At 36.8% G+C, this 20840-nt stretch overlaps 1 protein-coding gene and 1 non-coding gene across 2 annotated transcripts; both read right to left on the reverse strand.

Moving 5' to 3' along the window:
• Positions 1-9686: 9686 nt before the first annotated feature.
• LOC112780179 (small nucleolar RNA R71) lies at positions 9687-9794 on the reverse strand. Its single transcript, XR_003191033.1, has one exon. It is a non-coding gene; the product is annotated as a small nucleolar RNA R71 (small nucleolar RNA).
• A 9291-nt stretch (positions 9795-19085) lies between these two features.
• On the reverse strand, positions 19086-19790 carry LOC112778996 (lectin-like). Its single transcript, XM_025823256.1, has one exon. It carries the CDS (start codon positions 19788-19790, stop codon positions 19086-19088), a length of 705 nt encoding a protein of 234 aa, XP_025679041.1.
• Positions 19791-20840: the final 1050 nt, after the last annotated feature.

Raw genomic sequence — 20840 nt, forward strand, 5'->3', positions numbered from 1 at the left:
GGAGAAAAATCATGCAAAGTGGAGAATTCATGAAGAAATAAGTATTTGAAGAAATTCATGGTCACGCGTACGTTTACCTTGCGCATACGCGTGCTTTGGGAATTGGCCATGTTGCACGTACGGATGCCTTGCACGTACACGTGACACAAAGCACATGATTCACTTAAAGAAAATGTGATTGGCGATTTTTGGACTCCTTAAAGCCCAAATCTAACTCATTTTTGAAGTATTTGAGGCCAAATTCAAGAAGGAATAAGGGAGAGCAATTAGGTTTAGTTTAGTATCATATTTTAGGTTATAATTTAGAGAGAGAAGCTCTCTCTTCTCTCTAGAATTAGGATAGATTAGATTAAATTCTTCTTAGATTTAGGTTTTAATTCTTGCTTTGATCTAGTTTCAATTAATTTTCCTTGTTTAATTGCCTTGATTCTCTTAGTTCATCTTGTTAATTTCTCATTTGTGCCACTTTTAGTTTCATGAACCCTTGTTACTTTTGATTTCTATTAATGAAATTTGAAGTTTTTATGTTTATTGTTGTTTAATTGAGTTGTTATTATTATTATCTTGCATTTGGTAGCTGTAGATTTTATTATTATTGTAATTTGGCCATGCTTTCATTTTATGCCTTCCAAGTGTTTGATAAAATGCTTGGTTTGGTTTTAGAGTAGATTTTAGCACTTTTGGATTGAGCTTGAGGACTTAGGTTTCTTAATATCATTGATGTCCAGTGTGATTGATAATTTAGGATTGTTAGTTAGTTTTAGGATCAATTATGTCCACTTGACTTAACCCTCCGATATTAGAAGATGACTAAGTGGAATTAACCTTTTGTAATTACCATGTTGTGGTCAATGATCTAGGATAAGAAACCTTGACTCTTAATCCTTGCCATGAGTGTTTTTTAGTATTTATAGTTCCTTAGTTGTAGCTTTACTTGCTTGTTCATCATACTAAACCCCCCTCCCCCCAAAATTCTCATAACCAATAATATGCATACTTTCCTGCAATTCCTTTGAGAGACGACCCAAGGTTTAAATACTCTCAATTTTTATTGGCTTGCATTGTGACAAACAAATTAAACTTTGATTGAGTTGTTTGTTGGTTTGGATCTATACTTGCAACGTGATTATTTTGTGAAAATTCCGAACCGACGATTTCCCTCCATCATGTTTTTGGCGTCGTTGCCGGGGAATTGCAAATGTGCACTTGTTATTGGTTAGTTGTACATATGTTAATATTGTGAATAGTTGCTTTAGTTTCTTTGTTGGTTTTTGCTAGTTACAGGATTCTGTTCTCTTTGTTCTTATTAGCTTTTTCTTTGGTTTTCTCTTGTTACTATGAATTTGTCACCCTTTTAGCTATGAGTTTGGTTCTCACTATGTTGTAGGAAATGGAAATTTCAATGAAGGTTTGCATCAAGAATGGAAAAATCAAAGGTGGGAGGGGCCTCAAGCATATAAACGATCTTCATGGCAATAACCTCCTCCGGCATACTAGCATAATCCGTCCCGTGGTGCTTACCAATCCAATGGTAATGGTAATTCTTCTTGTGATTATCAACTACAACCACCATATACCTATGAACACCCTCCTCAACATAGCCCTCAATTACCATACTCATTAGCCTCATACCACCAAACTCCTTCCCATAATCCACCTCAATTATATTGCCAACCTTTTATACTACACTCTTGTGACTATTATGAATGAAGACCTATAGAGGTACCACTGTTCTAACACAAATACTCCCAAGAACCACCAATTTCACATATACCACCTTAATACCTCCACCAATATGAACCGCCTTCTAATTTTGAACCCTTTCTACCAAACAATAAACCCTCCTCTCTACCTCGAGCATCAATGGATGACATCCTTCGCACCATTCTCCAAGAGCAAAGAGAATTTCGTATCAATCTTCAAGAGCAACGTGAAGCTCAAAGGAGGCAAGAAGAATTCATGGCTACCTTGACCAAGGTAGTAAGTATCTTAGCCTCATAATGCTCATGCAATCAAGGCACTCCCATGGCCGAATGTGAAGAATCAATTGAAGAGTGTAGTATGAAAGAGATATTAGAAACTCAAATGGAGGATGAGGAGTGGATTTTCGTATTGGAACAAGTGGAGAAAGCTAAAATTGTTGTAGAGAAAGAAGTGGTTGAAGATTTAGGAAATGTTGAATGCAAAGAGGAATCTAGAGTTGTAGGGTCTTCTTCCGTTGAGTTTGAAAGTGATGCTGAGGAGGGTGCGCAACCTCTAAAGCATATTATGAATGAAGAATTGGAAGAAATGGAGCAAGCAACTAGTTCTCTTAGTGATGATGATTTCGCATCCGCGTATGATTTCCTCGAGTTGAAGGAATCTTCTCCCATTGAATTTGAGGCTGATGTTGAGATAGATTTTACTCAACCTCCAACTTATGACTTGAGCAACGGGAAAGAGTTAGAAGAAATTGGTGAGGAAAATATTCAAATTGAAGAATCTTGTCAAGTGGTGGAAGTCTCTCAAAAAGGAAGGATGGGAGTGGAAATAACTTTGTCAAGACCATTGGAGACATCTCTCCCTGAGCAACCACCATCCATTCTTTCATTCAAGTGGGTAAAATTCATATCTCTTAGCTTTTTTATTCCCCTTGAATATGGGTTGCTTGAGACAGATGGTCAACTTAGAGCTCTTTGTAGATTTAAGAGCAAAAGAATGATGGTTAGTGGTTGAAAATACCATTCAAGGTTCATTATGGTTGAGAGGTCAAAGTTGAAATTCAAAGGTTGGTGTAGAGTTCGATTGCTTGGGACTAGGAAGATGTTTGTGAACTCGAATGAGAATTTGAATTGCTTGTCACCCAGTTGAAATTTTGAGGATCAACTAGAAGACGGGTGTAGGAACAAGATTTGGGACCTTGGAAGACATGAAGTGCAATTTTGGGAGCTCATAGCTTGTTCGAAACTCCATCAAAGTTTGGTGCAATTGATTTGGAATGTTGGATCATTTTGGAGATTCAAGCATTGTTGGAAGTTCAAGGATGAGTATAAGAACAAGCCACCATGACAAGGAGCTTCCCAAATGTCAAACTTAAGGACAATAAACAAAAGTGTTAGGTGGAAGACACCCCACCATGGTAAATTCTTTCCACTTTTCTTTTTGTATATATTGGTACCTAAGCTTAAATTTCACTTCCTTTTAGTTTAGTTACGGTTGTTTGATAGTTTAATATGCTCAATAAGGTTTGGTTTTATGTGACTTTTTGGGATGGTTGGAATGCTCAATTGGGTGTATAAAGTTGAAAAATCTTAAAAAACAGAGCATCATGTCGCGCGTACGCGTGACTTAAGCGTACACACGACCCCCATTTTGCTCTTTTTATTTTTGTTTAATTAATTATGTTAGTTAGTTTAATTTAGCTTAATTAGCATTAGTTAGAAATGCCTGCTTTAGTTGATTTAGGTTGTTAGGTTGTTAAAATTTAGTCGTAGTGGATTTTCTAGGTCTGTTTAATGTTGCTGCTACTGTTTGGAATGGATTATCTTTTCTGAATCTTGTTTGTTGAATGATGATAATCTCTTGGTTTATTGATTGAATCGTTGCTGCTGCTGTTGGCTTACCCAAGTTGTTTGTTTGCTTATTTCATATGAATAGAAGTGTGAATTGTGTTTAATTATTGTTGCATTCATATGGAAGTTGAATTAATTGAGCGAATTTAGAAAATGTGCTAGTTTACTGCTGAACCGCTGCCGGAAATTGTTTAAATCTATTTTTACTGCTCATTTTTTATGCAATTGATTAATTGAGTTTAGTGTTGAGTTGCTTTTGTTTTGAATGTTTCTAAGCTCGATTAATCAATTATCCGGCTTATTGTTTTACTATTTTGTTGCTGAAAGCTGAGATTTCTGTAATTTTGTTTCCTTAAGCTGCATTGTTGGATTTGGGGCACCAAAGCTCTATTGGACGAATTTCTGTGTCAAATAGACCCTTGTACTACATGGTTTTTGGAAACTACCTCAAAGGAGTTTTTTTTTGCAAGTTTTGGTCAAACCCTTATCTTATTTGCCTGTTTTGAATGGTGATTTACTCATATGCATGGAAAGGTTTAAACTGATTTTCAAATTGACCAAAACTTGGATTCTTTTGTAATTAGAGCCTCTTTGCATGAATTCACAAAATTGAGAAATTTGAACCATGTAACTAGCTTCATCCATTTTTATCATGCTTAACTACTTCAAGTTACATAGAACATGAATTATTTGTTTCTTTCAATCTTATGAATTTCCTGCTTAATTGCATTTTGGTGTTTGACATCACCCTAACTGCTTTGTTCATCAATGCTTTAACCCTTTTAACACCAATTGCATAAGCTTATGCCAAGTGACTTGAGACCACCATTCATTTGCTTATGTGTTCTACACATACATTTGTATCACGTTGGCATAGTGCATTGTGATGACGTGAATGTGAGCTTGCTTGTCTGTTGGAACCTTTTAAAGATCTTCATAGTTTAAGAACCATGCTTGCTATGCAAATAACAATTAACTTTCTTTTTCCTAACTTTTCATTTTTAACTAACTCTTTTATTTTTACTTTTCAATTTTCCTTTCCAACTAACTCTTTTTTCTCTTTTCTTTGACGCATAGCAACATTGTTTCTTAACGGACAAGTAACCTAATTTTCCTTGAATAAGATTGCTTGGAATCGGAATTCTAACTGATTTTGATTCTTATTTTCATTCACATTCCAAGTCAATTCCACTTGTATGAGCTCACTTCACACATAAGCTGTTATTTTCTCTGTCTTTCTGTTTCTTGCCTGCTTATCATATTGTTTTTGCCTTGTATGGCTTAGACTATATTTCATACCCCATTTTCTGTGATTTTTTAGGATAACTGACAGGAAAAAGAAAGGCAAGGCTAAGGCCAGCTCAAGCAAGAGGAAACGTACACAACCAGCCGCTGAAATAGTGGATGAGTTGTTATATGAAAGGCAACTCAGTGAGAAGGAGAAGGCTGATCAGAATACCCCTTCTTCTGATGGAATCAAGTCTGCCAACCTCTACTGCGAGCTGAGGTTTCTGCATTTTTTGGAAAAACGGAGTCTCCATGTTGAGAGAAAGCTATAAATACCACCCGAGCTGCGGAAGTGCATTACACACCAGATTGAGCAGCGGGGTTGGGTATTTTTGGACCGAGACTTAGTCGGGGTGAATGCTTCTTAGGTCAGAGAATTTTATTAAAACTTTTATTGAGTGACCCTTGATGCAGTTCAACTCTGAGGCAGGCAGATTCTAGTCATAGAGGAAGCAATTGAAGAGATCTTCCACTTTCAGTCCAAAGTAACTGATAAAGATGATTTTTTACAAGGTTGAAGAGGAAATCTCTACCTCATGGAGTTTAATTAGGATGCCATCCTCCAAACTATAGCTATCCACCCTGACAGTCCATGGGTATATGGACCATCAAAGCTGAGTCCGAATGGCATAAAGGTCAAGTATCTTATCGTCGAGGCTAGGCTGTGGCAGCAGATTATGCGTAACTATGTAATTCCCAACACTCATGAGACAGAGATTCCATCAGATATGGCAATACTTCTCTGGTGTATCTTGAAAGGAAAGCAACTATACCTTCCAAGACTCATCAGGTGGTATATGGTCCAGACCCATGTCAAGGGCAATCTGGCATTCCCCTGCTTGATCATGCAGATGGGTCACCAGGCTGAGGTACCCTGGGAGGATGGGGATGAGAGGCTGGTAGTTGTTGGTGCGAAGAAAGTCATTCCACATGGCAACTGGTTCGGACCTTGATGAGCGGATAATTTATACGCTTTTTGGCATTGTTTTTAGTATGTTTTTAGTAGAATCCAGTTACTTTTAGGGATGCTTTCATTAGTTTTTATGTTAAATTCACATTTCTGGACTTTACTATGAGTTTGTGTGTTTTTCTGTGATTTCAGGTATTTTCTGGCTGAAATTGAGGGACTTGAGTAAAAATCAGAATCAGAGATTGAAGAAGGACTGCTGATGCTGTTGGATTCTGACCTCCCTGCACTCAAAGTGAATTTTCTGGAGCTAAAGAACTCAAAATAGCGTGCTTCCAATTGCGTTGGAAAGTAGACATTTAGGGCTTTCCATCAATATATAATAGTCCATACTTTGGCCGAGTTTAGATGATGTAAAAGGGCGTTGAACACCAGTTCTACGCTGTTGTCTGGAGTTAAACGCCAGAAATACGTCACAAACCAGAGTTGAACGCCAGAAACACGTTACAACCTGGCGTTCAACTCCAGAAAGAGCCTCTGCATGTGTAACATTCAAGCTCAGCCCAAGCACACACCAAGTGGGCCCCGGAAGTGGATTTATGCATCAATTACTTACTTTTGTAAACCCTAGTGACTAGTTTAGTATAAATAGGACTTTTTACTATTGTATTAGACATCTTTAGACGCCTAGTTCTTAGATCATGGGGGCTGGCCATTCGGCCATGCCTGGACCCTTCACTTATGTATTTTTAATGGTAGAGTTTTTACACTCCATAGATTAAGGTGTGGAGCTCTGCTGTTCCTCAAAGATTAATGCAAAGTACTATTGTTTTTCTATTCAATTCAACCTATTCCGCTTCTAAGATATTCATTCGCACTTCAACCTGAATGTGATGAACGTGACAATCATCATCATTCTCCCACGAACGCGTGCCTGACAACCACTTTCGTTCCACCTTAGATTGAATGAGTATCTCTTGGATCTCTTAATCAGAATCTTCATGGTATAAGCTAGATTGATGGCGGCATTCATGAGAGTCCGGAAAGTCTAAACCTTGTCTGTGGTATTCCGAGTAGGACTCTGGGATTGAATGACTGTGACGAATTTCAAACTTGCGAGTGCTGGGCATAGTGACAGACGCAAAAGGAGGGTGAATCCTATTCCAGTATGATCGAGAACCTCAGATGATTAGTCGTGCTGTGACAGAGCATTTGGACCATTTTCACAAGAGGATAGGATGCAGCCATTGACAAGGGTGATGCCTCCAGACGATTAGCCATGCAATGACAGTGCATCGGACCATTTTCCAGAGAGGATAAAAAGTATCCATTGACAACGGTGATGTCCTTACATAAAACCAACCGTAGAAAGGAGTAAGACTGATTGGATGAAGACAGCGGGAAAGCAGAGATTCAGAGGAACGAAAGCATCTCTATACGTTTATCTGAAATTCTCACCAATGAATTACATAAGTGTTTCTATCCTTATTTTATGTTTACTTATTATTTAATTCCGAAAACTCCATAACCTTTTGATATCCGCCTGACTGAGATTTACAAGGTGACCATAGCTTGCTTCATACCAACAATCTCCGTGGGATCGACCCTTACTCACGTAAGGTTTATTACTTGGACGACCCAGTGCACTTGCTGGTTAGTTGTATCGAAGTTGTGAATGAAAAACGATTTATTAAGACGTGCGTACAGAGTTTTTGGCGCCGTTGCCTGAGATCACAATTTCGTGCACCAGACCTCAATCATCCACCAGATACCAAGGTCGTAGGGCATGTCATGTCTAATTCTTTTGGATAGGGGTATGTCAGCTGTGGCATGTCTGAGTTACATACTAAAGCTTGGCTAGCTATTAAGCCATACCTAACCCTCAGATTGGAGCTTTAGACTAAGAGTACAAGATTCCTGGAATTCATATTAAAAATTTTGAAATCCTTATTTTCTTTTTCCTATATGTTTTTTTTTCGAAAAAAAATATACAAAAAATCCAAAAAATAATAAAATCATAAAAATCAAAAATATTTCATGTTTCTTGTTTGAGTCTTGAGTCAAGTTGAAAGTTTGGTGTCAATTGCATGTTTTAAAGTTTGCATAAAATTTTCAAAAAATTCATGCATTCATAGTGTTCTTCATGATCTTCAAGTTGTTCTTGGTAAGTCTTCTTGTTTGATCTTGATGTTTTCATGTTGTGTCTTTTCTTGTTTTTCATATGCATTCTTGCATTCATAGTGTCTATACATGAAAAATTTTTAAGTTTGGTGTCTTGCATGTTTTCTTTGCATTAAAAATTTTTCAAAAATAAGTTCTTGATGTTCATCTTGACATTCAAAGTGTTCTTGGTGTTCATCTTGACATTCATAGCATTCTTGCATGCATTCATTGTTTTGATCCAAAATTTTCATGCATTGAGTCTTTTTCATGTTTTTCCCTCTCATCATAAAAAATTCAAAAATCAAAAAATATCTTTCCCTTTTTCACTCATAAATTTCGAAAATTTGAGTTGACTTTTTCAAAACTTTTTAAAATCTAGTTGTTTTTATGAGTCAAATCAAATTTTCAATTTAAAAATCTTATCTTTTTCAAAATCTTTTTCAAAAATCAAATCTTTTTCATTTTTCTTATTTATTTTCGAAAATTTTAAAAATATTTTTCAAAAATCTTTTTCTTATCTTTATCTCCTAATTTTCGAAAATAACATCATCAATTAATGTTTTGATTCAAAAATTTCAAGTTTGTTACTTGCTTGCTAAGAAAGATTCAAACTTTGAGTTCTAGAATCATATTTTGTGATTTCTTATGAATCAAGTTATTAATTGTGATTTTAAAAATCAAATCGTTTTCAAAACTAATTTCAATCATATCTTTTCAAAAATATCTCTTTATCATATCTTTTTCAAAAATTTGATTTTAAAATATCTTTTCTAACTTCTTATCTTCTTATCTTTTCAAAAATTGATTTTCAAAATTTGTTTCAACTAACTAACTAACTTTTTGTTTGTTTCTTATCTTTTTCAAAACTACCTAAGTAACTCCCTCTCTCTCTAATTTTTGAAAATATCTTCCCTCTTTTTCAAAATTTCTTTTTAATTAATTAATTATCTTAATTTTTTATTTTAATTTTCAAAAAATTTCTAACCTTTTTCAAAAACTATTTTCGAAAATCACTAACTCTTTTTCAAAAATAATTTTCGAAAATTCTCCTTCTCTCTCATCTCCTTCTATTTTATTTATTCATCTACTAATATCTCTCCCTCACTCCCCAAAAATCCGAACCCTCTCTCTCTCTGAGTTCAGATTTTCTCTTCTTCTTTTCTTCTACTCACATAAGGGAACCTCTATACTTGGGCAAAAAGGATCCCTATTATTATTATTATTTTTCTGTCCCTCTTTTTCATATGAGCAGGAGCAAGGACAAGAATATTCTTGTTGAAGCAGATCCAGAACCTGAAAGGACTCTGAAGAGGAAACTAAGAGAAGCTAAATTACAACAATCCAGCAAGCACCTTTCAGAAATTTTCGAACAAGAAGAGGAGATGGCAGCCGAAAATAATAATAATGCAAGGAGGATGCTTGGTGACTTTACTGCACCTAATTCCAATTTACATGGAAGAAGCATCTCCATTCCTGTCATTGGAGCAAACAATTTTGAGCTTAAACCTCAATTAGTTTCTCTGATGCAGCAGAACTGCAAGTTTCATGGACTTCCATCTGAAGATCATTTTCAGTTCTTAACTGAATTCTTGCAGATATGTGATACTGTTAAGACTAATGGAGTAGATCCTGAAGTCTACAGGCTCATGCTTTTCCCTTTTACTGTGAGAGACAGAGCTAGAATATGGTTGGACTCTCAACCTAAGGATAGCCTGAACTCTTGGGATAAGCTGGTCAAGGCTTTCTTAGCCAAGTTCTTTCCTCCTCAAAAGCTGAGTAAGCTTAGAGTGGATGTTCAGACCTTCAGACAGAAAGAAGGTGAATCCCTCTATGAAGCTTGGGAGAGATACAAAGAACTGACCAAAAAGTGTCCTTCTGACATGCTTTCAGAATGGACCATCCTGGATATATTCTATGATGGTCTATCTGAATTGGCTAAAATGTCATTGGATACTTCTGCAGGTGGATCCATTCACCTAAAGAAAATTCCTGCAGAAGCTCAAGAACTCATTGACATGGTTGCTAATAACCAGTTCATGTACACTTCTGAGAGGAATCCTGTGAGTAATGGGACGCCTATGAAGAAGGGAGTTCTTGAAATCGATACTTTGAATGCCATATTGGCTCAGAATAAAATATTGACTCAGCAAGTCAATATGATTTCTCAGAGTCTGAATGGAATGCAAGCTGCATCCAACAGTACTCAAGAGGCATCTTCTGAAGAAGAAGCTTATGATCCTGAAAACCCTGCAATAGCAGAGGTGAATTACATGGGTGAACCTTATGGAAACACCTATAACCCATCATGGAGAAATCACCCAAATCTCTCATGGAAGGATCAAAAGCCTCAACAAGGCTTTAATAATGGTGGAAAAAATAGGTTTAACAATAGTAAACCTTTTCCATCATCCACTTAGCAACAGACAGAGAACTCTGAACAAAATACCTCTAATTTAGCAAACTTAGTCTCTGATTTATCTAAGGCCACTGTAAGTTTCATGAATGAAACAAGGTCCTCCATTAGAAATTTGGAGGCACAAGTGGGCCAGCTGAGTAAAAGGATCACTGAAATCCCTCCTAGTACTCTCCCAAGCAATACAGAAAAAAATCCAAAAGGAGAGTGCAAGGCCATTGAATTGATCACCATGGCCGAACCTGTAAGGGAAGGAGAGGATGTAAATCCCAGTGAGGATGACCTCCTGGGACGTCCAGTGATCAACAAGGAGTTTCCCTTTGAGGAACCAAAGGAATCTGAGACTCATCTAGAGACCATAGAGATTCCATTAAACCTCCTTATGCCCTTCATGAGCTTTGACGAGTATTCATCTTCTGAAGAGAATGAGGATGTTACTGAAGAGAAAGCTACCAAGTACCTTGGTGCAATCATGAAGCTGAATGCCAAATTATTTGGTATTGAGACTTGGGAAGATGAACCTCCCTTGTTCACCAATGAACTAAGTGATCTGGATCAACTGACATTGCCTCAGAAGAAACAGGATCCTGGAAAGTTCGTAATACCTTGTACCATAGGCAACATGATCTTTGAAAAGGCTCTGTATGACCTTGGTTCAGGGATAAACCTCATGCCCCTCTCTGTAATAGAGAAACTGGGAATCTTTGGAGTGCAAGCCACCAAAATCTCATTAGAGATGACAAACAATTCAAGAAAACAGGCTTATGGACAAGTAGAGGACGTATTAGTAAAGGTCAAAGGCCTTTACATCCCTGCTGATTTCATAGTCCTAGATACTGGGAAGGATGAGGATGAATTCATCATCCTTGAAAGACCCTTCCTAGCCACAGCAAGAGCTGTGATTGATGTTGACAGAGGTGAATTAGTCCTTCAATTGAATGGGGACTCCCTTGTGTTTACAACTCAAGGTTATCCTTCTGTAAACATGGAAAAGAGGCACAGTAAGCTTCTCCCTCTGCAGAGTCAACCAGAGCCCCCACAGTCAAACTCTAAGTTTGGTATTGGGAGGCCACAACCAAACTCTAAGTTTGGTGTTGGGAAGTCCCAACAATGCTCTGAACATCTGTGAGGCTCCATGAGAGCCCAATGTCAAGCTATTGACATTAAAGAAGCGCTTGTTGGGAGGTAACCCAATTTTTATTTATCTAATTTTATTTTTCTTGTTCTTTCATGTTTTATTAGGTTCATGATCATGTAGAGTCACAAAATAAATATAAAAATTGAAAACGGAATCAAAAACAGCAGAAGAAAAATCACACCCTGGAGGAAGACCTTACTAGCGTTTAAACGCCAGTAAGAAGCATCTGGCTGGCGTTCAACGGCAAAACAGAGCATGGTTCTGGCGCTGAACGCCCAAAATGGGCAGCATCTGGGCGTTTGAACGCCAGAATTTCACCCTGGAGAAGAGCTGGCGCTGAACGCCCAGAACAAGCATGGTTCTGGTGTTCAACGCCAGAAATGGGCAACAAATGGGCGTTCAACGCCCAGAACAAGCACCAATCTGGCGCTGAACGCCCAGAGTTGTGTGCAAGGGCATTTTGCATGCCTAATTTGGTGCAAGGTTGTAAATCCTTGAACACCTCAGGATCTGTGGACCCCACAGGATCACCTCAGGATCTGTGGACCCCACAGGATCCCCACCTACCTCCACTCACTTCTTCTCACCCCTCTTTCACACAATCCAATAAACACTCTTCCCTAAAACTCTTCACCAATCATCTCAATCTCTCTTCCCTATCACCACTCCACCACTCACATCCATCCACTTTTCCCCATAAACCTACTTCATAAACTCCACCTACCTTCAAAATTCAAAATCACTTTCCCACCCAAAACCCACCCTTATGGCCGAACCTTACCCCCCCTCCCTTCCCTGTATAAAGCCCTCCATTCTTCTTCATTTTCACACAAAACAACCCTCTCTTCCCCTCCTTGGCCGAAACACATCTCTCTCTCCCTCTTCTCCATTTCTTCTTCTTCTTCATCTATTCTTTCTTCTCTTACTCGAGGGCGAGCAAAATTCTAAGTTTGGTGTGGTAAAAGCATAAGCTTTTTGTTTTTCCATTACCATTGATGGCACCCAAGACCGGAGAATCCTCTAGAAAAGGGAAAGGGAAGACAAAAGCTTCCACCTCCGATTCATGGGAGATGGAAAGATTCATCTCCAAAGCTCATCAAGACCACTTCTATGATGTTGTGGCCAAGAAGAAGGTGATCCCCGAGGTCCCTTTCAAGCTCAAGAAGAATGAGTATCCGGAGATCCGACATGAAATCCAAAGAAGAGGTTGGGAAGTTCTAACAAACCCCATCCAACAAGTCGGCATCTTAATGGTTCAAGAGTTCTATGCCAATGCATGGATCACTAGGAACCATGATCAAAGTAAGAACCCAAACCCAAAGAATTATATTACAATGGTTTGGGGGAAATACTTAGATTTTAGTCCGGAAAATGTGAGGTTGGCGTTTAACTTGCCTATGATGCAAGGAGATGCACGCCCCTACACTAGAAGGGTCAACTTTAATCAAAGGTTAGACCAAGTCCTCAGGGACATATGTGTGGAAGGAGCTCAATGGAAGATTGACTCCAAAGACAAGCCGGTTCAATTAAGAAGACTGGACCTCAAGCCTGTGGCTAGAGGATGGTTGGAGTTCATCCAACGCTCCATCATCCCCACTAGCAACCGATCTGAAGTTACTGTGGATCGGGCCATCATGATTCATAGCATCATGATTGGAGAGGAAGTAGAAGTTCATGAAGTCATCTCCCTTGAACTCTACAAAATAGTCGAAAAGCCCTCTCCTGGGGCAAGGCTAGCTTTTCCTCATCTTATTTGCCATCTATGTTACTCAGCCGAAGCTTTCATAGAAGGAGACATTCCCATTGAGGAAGAGAATCCCATCACTAAGAAAAGGATGGAGCAAGCAAGAGAGCCCATTCATGGATCTCAAGAGACGCATGAAGCTCATCACCATGAGATCCCGGAGATGCCTCAAATGCATTTTCCTCCACAAAACTATTGGGAGCAAATCAACACCTCCCTAGGAGAATTAAGTTCCAACATGGGACAATTAAGGGTGGAACATCAAGAGCACTCCATCATCCTTCATGAAATAAGAGAAGATCAAAAAGCAATGAGGGAGGAGCAACAAAGACAAGGAAGAGACATAGAAGAGCTCAAGGACATCATTGGTTCCTCAAGAAGGAAACGCCACCATCACTAAGGTGGACTCATTCCTTGTTCTTACTTTCTCTGTTTTTCGTTTTCTATATTAAGTGCTTATCCATGTTTGTGTCTTCAGTACATGATCATTAGTATTTAGTAACTTTGTCTTAAAGTTATGAATGTCCTATGAATCCATCACCTCTCTTAAATGAAAACTATTTTAATTCAAAAGAACAAGAAGTACATGAGTTTCGAATTTATCCTTGAACTTAGTTTAATTATATTGATGTGGTGACAATGCTTCTTGTTTTCTGAATGAATGCTTGAACAGTGCATATGTCTTTTGAAGTTGTTGTTTAAGAATGTTAAATATGTTGGCTCTTAAAAGAATGATGATAAGGAGACATGTTATTTGATAATCTGAAAAATCATAAAAATGATTCTTGAAGCAAGAAAAAGCAGCAAAGAACAAAGCTTGCAGAAAAAAAAAAGAAAAAAATATAGGCGAAAAAAATAAAAAAATAAAAATAAAAAGCAAGCAGAAAAAGCCAAAAGCTCTTAAAACCAAGAGGCAAGAGCAAAAAGCCAATAACCCTTAAAACCAAAAGGCAAGGGTAAATAAAAAGGATCCCAAGGCTTTGAGCATCAGTGGATAGGAGGGCCTAAAGGAATAAAATCCTGGCCTAAGCGGCTAAACCAAGCTGCCCCTAACCATGTGCTTGTGGCGTGAAGGTGTCAAGTGAAAACTTGAGACTGAGCGGTTAAAGTCAAGGTCCAAAGCAAAAGAAGAGTGTGCTTAAGAACCCTGGACACCTCTAATTGGGGACTTTAGCAAAGCTGAGTTACAATCTGAAAAGGTTCACCCAATTATGTGTCTGTGGCATTTATGTATCCGGTGGTAATACTGGAAAACAAAGTGCTTAGGGCCACGGCCAAGACTCATAAAATAGCTGTGTTCAAGAATCATCATACTGAACTAGGAGAATCAATAACACTATCTGAACTCTGAGTTCCTATAGATGCCAATCATTCTGAACCTCAATGGATAAAGTGAGATGCCAAAACTATTCAAGAGGCAAAAAGCTACAAGTCCCGCTCATCTGATTGGAGCTATGTTTCATTGATAGTTTGGAATTTATAGTATATTCTCTTCTTTTTATCCTATTTGATTTTCAGTTTCTTGGGGACAAGCAACAATTTAAGTTTGGTGTTGTGATGAGCGGATAATTTATACGCTTTTTTGCATTGTTTTTAGTATGTTTTTAGTAGAATCCAGTTACTTTTAGGGATGCTTTCATTAGTTTTTATGTTAAATTCACATTTCTGGACTTTACTATGAGTTTGTGTGTTTTTCTGTGATTTCAGGCATTTTCTGGCTGAAATTGAGGGACTTGAGCAAAAATCAGAATCAGAGATTGAAGAAGGACTGCTGATGCTGTTGGATTCTGACCTCCCTGCACTCAAAGTGGATTTTCTGGAGCTACAGAACTCAAAATGGCGCTTCCAATTGCATTGGAAAGTAGACATCCAGGGCTTTCCAGCAATATATAATAGTCCATACTTTGGCCGAGTTTAGACGATGTAAAAGGGCGTTGAACGCCAGTTCTACGCTGCTGTTTGGAGTTAAACGCCAGAAACACGTCACAAACCAGAGTTGAACGCCAGAAACACGTTACAACCTGGCGTTCAACTCCAGAAAGAGCCTCTGCACGTGTAACATTCAAGCTCAGCCCAAGCACACACCAAGTGGGCCCCGGAAGTGGATTTATGCATCAATTACTTACTTCTGTAAACCCTAGTGACTAGTTTAGTATAAATAGGACTTTTTACTATTGTATTAGACATCTTTGGACGCCTAGTTCTTAGATCATGGGGGCTGGCCATTCGGCCATGCCTGGACCCTTCACTTATGTATTTTTAACGGTAGAGTTTCTACACTCCATAGATTAAGGTGTGGAGCTCTGCTGTTCCTCAAAGATTAATGCAAAGTACTATTGTTTTTCTATTCAATTCAACCTATTCTGCTTCTAAGATATTCATTCACACTTCAACCTGAATGTGATGAACGTGACAATCATCATCATTCCCCCACGAACGCGTGCCTGACAACCACTTCCGTTCCACCTTAGATTGAATGAGTATCTCTTGGATCTCTTAATCAGAATCTTCGTGGTATAAGCTAGATTGATGGCGGCATTCATGAGAGTCCGGAAAGTCTAAACCTTGTCTGTGGTATTCCGAGTAGGACTCTAGGATTGAATGACTGTGACGAACTTCAAACTCGCGAGTGCTGGGCGTAGTGACAGACGCAAAAGGAGGGTGAATCCTATTCCAGTATGATCGAGAACCTCAGATGATTAGCCGTGCTGTGACAGAGCATTTGGACCATTTTCACAAGAGGATGGGATGCAGTCATTGACAAGGGTGATGCCTCCAGACGATTAGCCATGCAGTGACAGCGCATCGGACCATTTTCCAGAGAGGATAAAAAGTAGCCATTGACAACGGTGATGTCCTTACATAAAGCCAGCCGTAGAAAGGAGTAAGACTGATTGGATGAAGACAGCGGGAAAGCAGAGATTCAGAGGAACGAAAGCATCTCTGAAATTCTTACCAATGAATTACATAAGTGTTTCTCTCCTTATTTTATGTTTACTTATTATTTAATTTCGAAAACTCCATAACCTTTTGATATCCGCCTGACTGAGATTTACAAGGTGACCATAGCTTGCTTCATACCAACAATCTCCGTGGGATCGACCTTTACTCAGGTAAGGTTTATTACTTGGACGACCCAGTGCACTTGCTGGTTAGTTGTATCGAAGTTGTGAATGAAAAATGATTTATTAAGACGTGTGTACAGAGTTTTTGGCGCCGTTGCCTGAGATCACAATTTCGTGCACCAGACCTCAATCATCCACCAGATACCAAGGTCGTAGGGCACCCACCACCACTACAGAGGTAGCCACATCCCAGCAGTAGCAAGACCCTCAGCACTACCTTCAACACCGTCAGCACCATCTATACCAGCAGCACCATCATCTACTTCGCAGCCAATTTACCGTCTTGTGGAGCGCCTCTTTGAGAAGATTGACCTGATAGAGCATCGCAACAAGCAATGTTATGAGCACTTGAAGAGAATCGTAATCTCTGGCGGCACTGATATTGATGAAGAGGAGGCTCAGGCCAATGAGGCGGAAGAGCCCCAGGCCCAGTAGGAGACAGTGGAGATGACGACGATGACTCCTTCCACTCAGCTTGATTTGATGAGCGTCAAGGACGATGCTAATTTTTAAGTGTGGGGAGATAGTCATACATCGGCCAGATTATTTTGTGGTGAATTATTCTAATTCCAGACACTTTTATTTCAATTTTCAGTACTTGCATCTCTATTTTAGTATGTTTTTGGACTTTTGTATATATTTGTTGCTTTGAATACTCTTTAGTTTACCGCACTCTTTACCTTTTGCTTATATATACTCCAGTCTTTTATTTTAGCTCTGCATACCTTTTATCATTTTTGGGTCATTCTAATTTAATTCTTAATATTTTAAATATCTTATTTTTATCTTAAAAGATTTTAAATTGGTTTAATGTTATCATACTATTAAATTTCACACGAATAATTAATGGAATGAGTAATGTAAATATTAACAACATTATTGTTAAGTCATATATTTTTCTTTATGTTAGAAAAAATATAACCAAAATTTTTTTTGTAATATTTCTTCTTCTTGATCTCCTTATTTAAAAAAAAGTTCCAAATCCTGACGAGCATCAATGCTTTAAAATTAAAGAATTTTTTTTATGTTGATAGGTCGATTTTACATATATATTAAAATTAAACACTATCAACTCTTAAATTTGTTAATTGTTTCTCTCAAATTTAATAATGGGATAATATTTAACCATTTTAAATTTTTTTTGAAATTAAGATAGAGAGTTTGAAAATTTTTGAAGCTGAAATACAACGTTTAAAACGTTGAGGATCAAAATAATACATCCAAAAATCAAATCATAAATAAACAAAGTTAAAATGATTGTTACTGCTGTTAGATAGCTTATTATTGATATATATTCATTCACTTTTTTTTTGAATTAATATTTACCTTTTATTTGTTAGACATTATAGCATTTCTATATACATGGTTAATTTTTATATCATCTTGACATATAAGAAGGTTATGATATGTAAGTTTCTATTTTGATAAATTAACTACATAAGCGAAGACAAATAAGGTTGTAACGTCTAACATAATGAGCATGTATTATCATGCCTAATATTAAGGTACCAAATTAAATGAATTCTTAAAGTAATATCAATTAAACATAATATCAATTTTGGTTTGTTCCAAAATTAATTAAGGCTGCTTTTGTTTTTGATTCTTAAAAAAAATACTATTAGATTTATTATATATAAACGAAGGAAAAAGTAAAGCATATAATTAAATTTAAAGAAGAACTACCATGTTTAGATAGATAATTACTAAAATAGATATGATATTCAATTATAATGTTATTTTTTTAAATATATTCAATTTTTTTATAATTTTTTAATATATTTTTTATAATATTTTTTTAAATATTTTTAGTATTCTTTTTTAGGATACTATAATTTTTTACTATTATTATTTATAGTTGTTTTTTGTTTAATTTACTCTACTTAATGGGATCAACAATTCACATTATAGTTAAAATTAAAATTACTTTTTTATATTATTTTATCATTTTTTAGGTATATATATAAAAATGTTAGTTGTCTTTTTTTTTTTAATATTCTATTTTCCATCGCACTTTTTTAGTACTTTCTCGGTATTTTTTAGTACAATTTTAAATTATAATTTTTGCTAATTATGATTCTGTTGTTATTTATAATTAATTTTTTATTTAATTTATTCTTTCTAATAAAATAAATCAACACCAGAATTACAATCACAAATTTTACAAAATCAAACAAAAAGATAGAATATATATTTTTTTATAGTACTCTCGTACTCATTTATTTAATACTATTTTAGAATATAATTTTTATTACTTATAATTTTATTATTATTTTATGATTAATTTTTTATTTAATTTTTCTCTCTTGAGTGAGATTGAAAAATAATTTCCCAAAAACATAAGCATAATTAAACTAGTTGTGAATAAAAACTACATACAAGAAAATACTAACAAGCATGGTCGTGGTAATTTGTTGTTCTAACCATATTTCTCTTTGGTGCTTGATCCCGATCCCTTGTCCATGCAGTTAACTAGCTAGAAAATTAGTTACTAGAAGGGATGTTTTGCACTTTTGAAAAAACAGAAGGAAGAAATAAAGGCAAAAACAAAGAAAATAAAGTAAGCTTCCATGCATATATCACATAAAACAAGAAACCAAATCCAAACACAAACAACAACAATGGACAGTCTTGCCTGTATCCGTAGTGGCATAACACTTACAGAGACAAACTAAAGACGAATAGACTTGTCCTTATTGAATTAAAATAAAAGACACAACACAAACTTGGCAACAAGTCAACATCTATCGATGTTCCTTTTCAGTTAGACTTGAAGATCCAAGACAGAATCTCAGTAGTCTGCGAGAATTGTCCAGTGGAAGCAGATATTCCAATCTTAACCTTTTCAGGCAGCTTAGTGCTCAAATCGACATCATAAGTAAGAGTGTCGGGCTGGCTGTGGAGATATGTAGAGACATGGACAGTTAACTTCTTATGAGCAGAGTTATATGTTATCTTTGCAGTAGTTATCGCTGCATCATGAAAATTCCAGTAACAAACTTTTGATGACCTGATAGAGTTAACATCAACTCCGATGTGCGGATAATTGGGATCCCCAATATCGGAGTTGGAAAAAGTATCGAATTCAACAGCAACAATTCTGTCAGATGCATCATTAAAGAGGCCGAGAAACTTTCCAGAAGATTCAGGAGGAATTTCAGTTTCAGCACTAGCAAGGAAGAAGGCAAGACCATCACCAGGTCCAGGTGTATATTCAGTGTTATAGGGTTTTGAGATGCGAAAGACGAAGGTGGTTTCAAATCCTGCTCGGAGGCCACTGTGGTCGTAGAGGTGCACAGGGTCGGAGAATAAGACTCGGCCAACTCTGTTTCCCAGTGGGTTGCCATCGTCGTCCAGATTGGTGAGTCGAATGATATGGTGATCGGTAATGGTTGCGTCTCCTTGGAATTGGATCTCCTTGGAGTGCTTAGGGTCAAATTTGTGCAAGTTAAATGAGACACCCATGGCTATGGTTTTGTGGTTTTTGGAAATGAAATGAGATGTGAGGGATCTGTATGAGTTTGGGATGGGATGCCAAGCCTACTGCACCAGCTCGGTATTTATAGTGTGGCGATTGGTCTAATTAAGTACCTTAGCTTCCTTCTTAAGGTACATAATAGGTAGTGTAGCAAGTGATGATCAACAAAAACAAAATACAAAAGATATTAGATAGGTCGTTGTTTTTCACATGCATGGCCTTTAACAACCATTAACAGTTTAACACTACGTCACGTCCATAGTGTAATATATATGGCGTCACCCTCTAGCTTCATCACCTATCATAAATGCTTCTTATTTATACTACGCGTTATCACTTACTCGATTCAATTATTGAGGATTACAATGTGAGATCCCTTAATACCAGAAGAAGACCGTGCTAATATAGTCCTTCATTCTAGTTTAGCTAGATCGGTGGTCCATGATGATAAATGCTTATACTACCAACTACTTTTAATTATTTGTACTGCAAGTCTGCAACGTGTATGTGAATGCATGACTATGAGGCAAGGATATTAATCCTATAGCTACCAAATTCCAACTATCTTCCTATTCTTATATAGTGGAATTCAAAATGTGACGATCTGTTTCTATATCCAAGAGAGCTAGAGTTGCAGTGCGGTGCTGCTAATACGAAGCTAAGAGTTCTTGGAGCCGACACCCAAAGAGTAGAACTGTTTTTGTAGCCTCCAGCCTTTGGTAGCAGGGTCTTAGGGTATCGAAAGATTATTTTATATTAATAAATTGAGAGATGTAAGAGTATTATCATAATTTATTGTTTTTGTTCATCATTTAGCTACCAATATTTTATTGTTTTTGGTAATTATTTAGCTATTATAAATAAATAAATGGAGAAATGCTAGAACACTATCAAAATTTATTATTTTTGGTCATTAGTTAGTCATTAATGTTTTAAAGTATGAAATTTTTTATTTAAATAAATATTTTATTTACCAAAATAAATAATTATAAAAATTATTACAAAAACAAGTCTTTCAATCTTATCTCATTTACACT

Source organism: Arachis hypogaea, chromosome 19, assembly GCF_003086295.3.
Source record: "Arachis hypogaea cultivar Tifrunner chromosome 19, arahy.Tifrunner.gnm2.J5K5, whole genome shotgun sequence".
NCBI classification, from domain to species: Eukaryota; Viridiplantae; Streptophyta; class Magnoliopsida; order Fabales; family Fabaceae; genus Arachis; species Arachis hypogaea.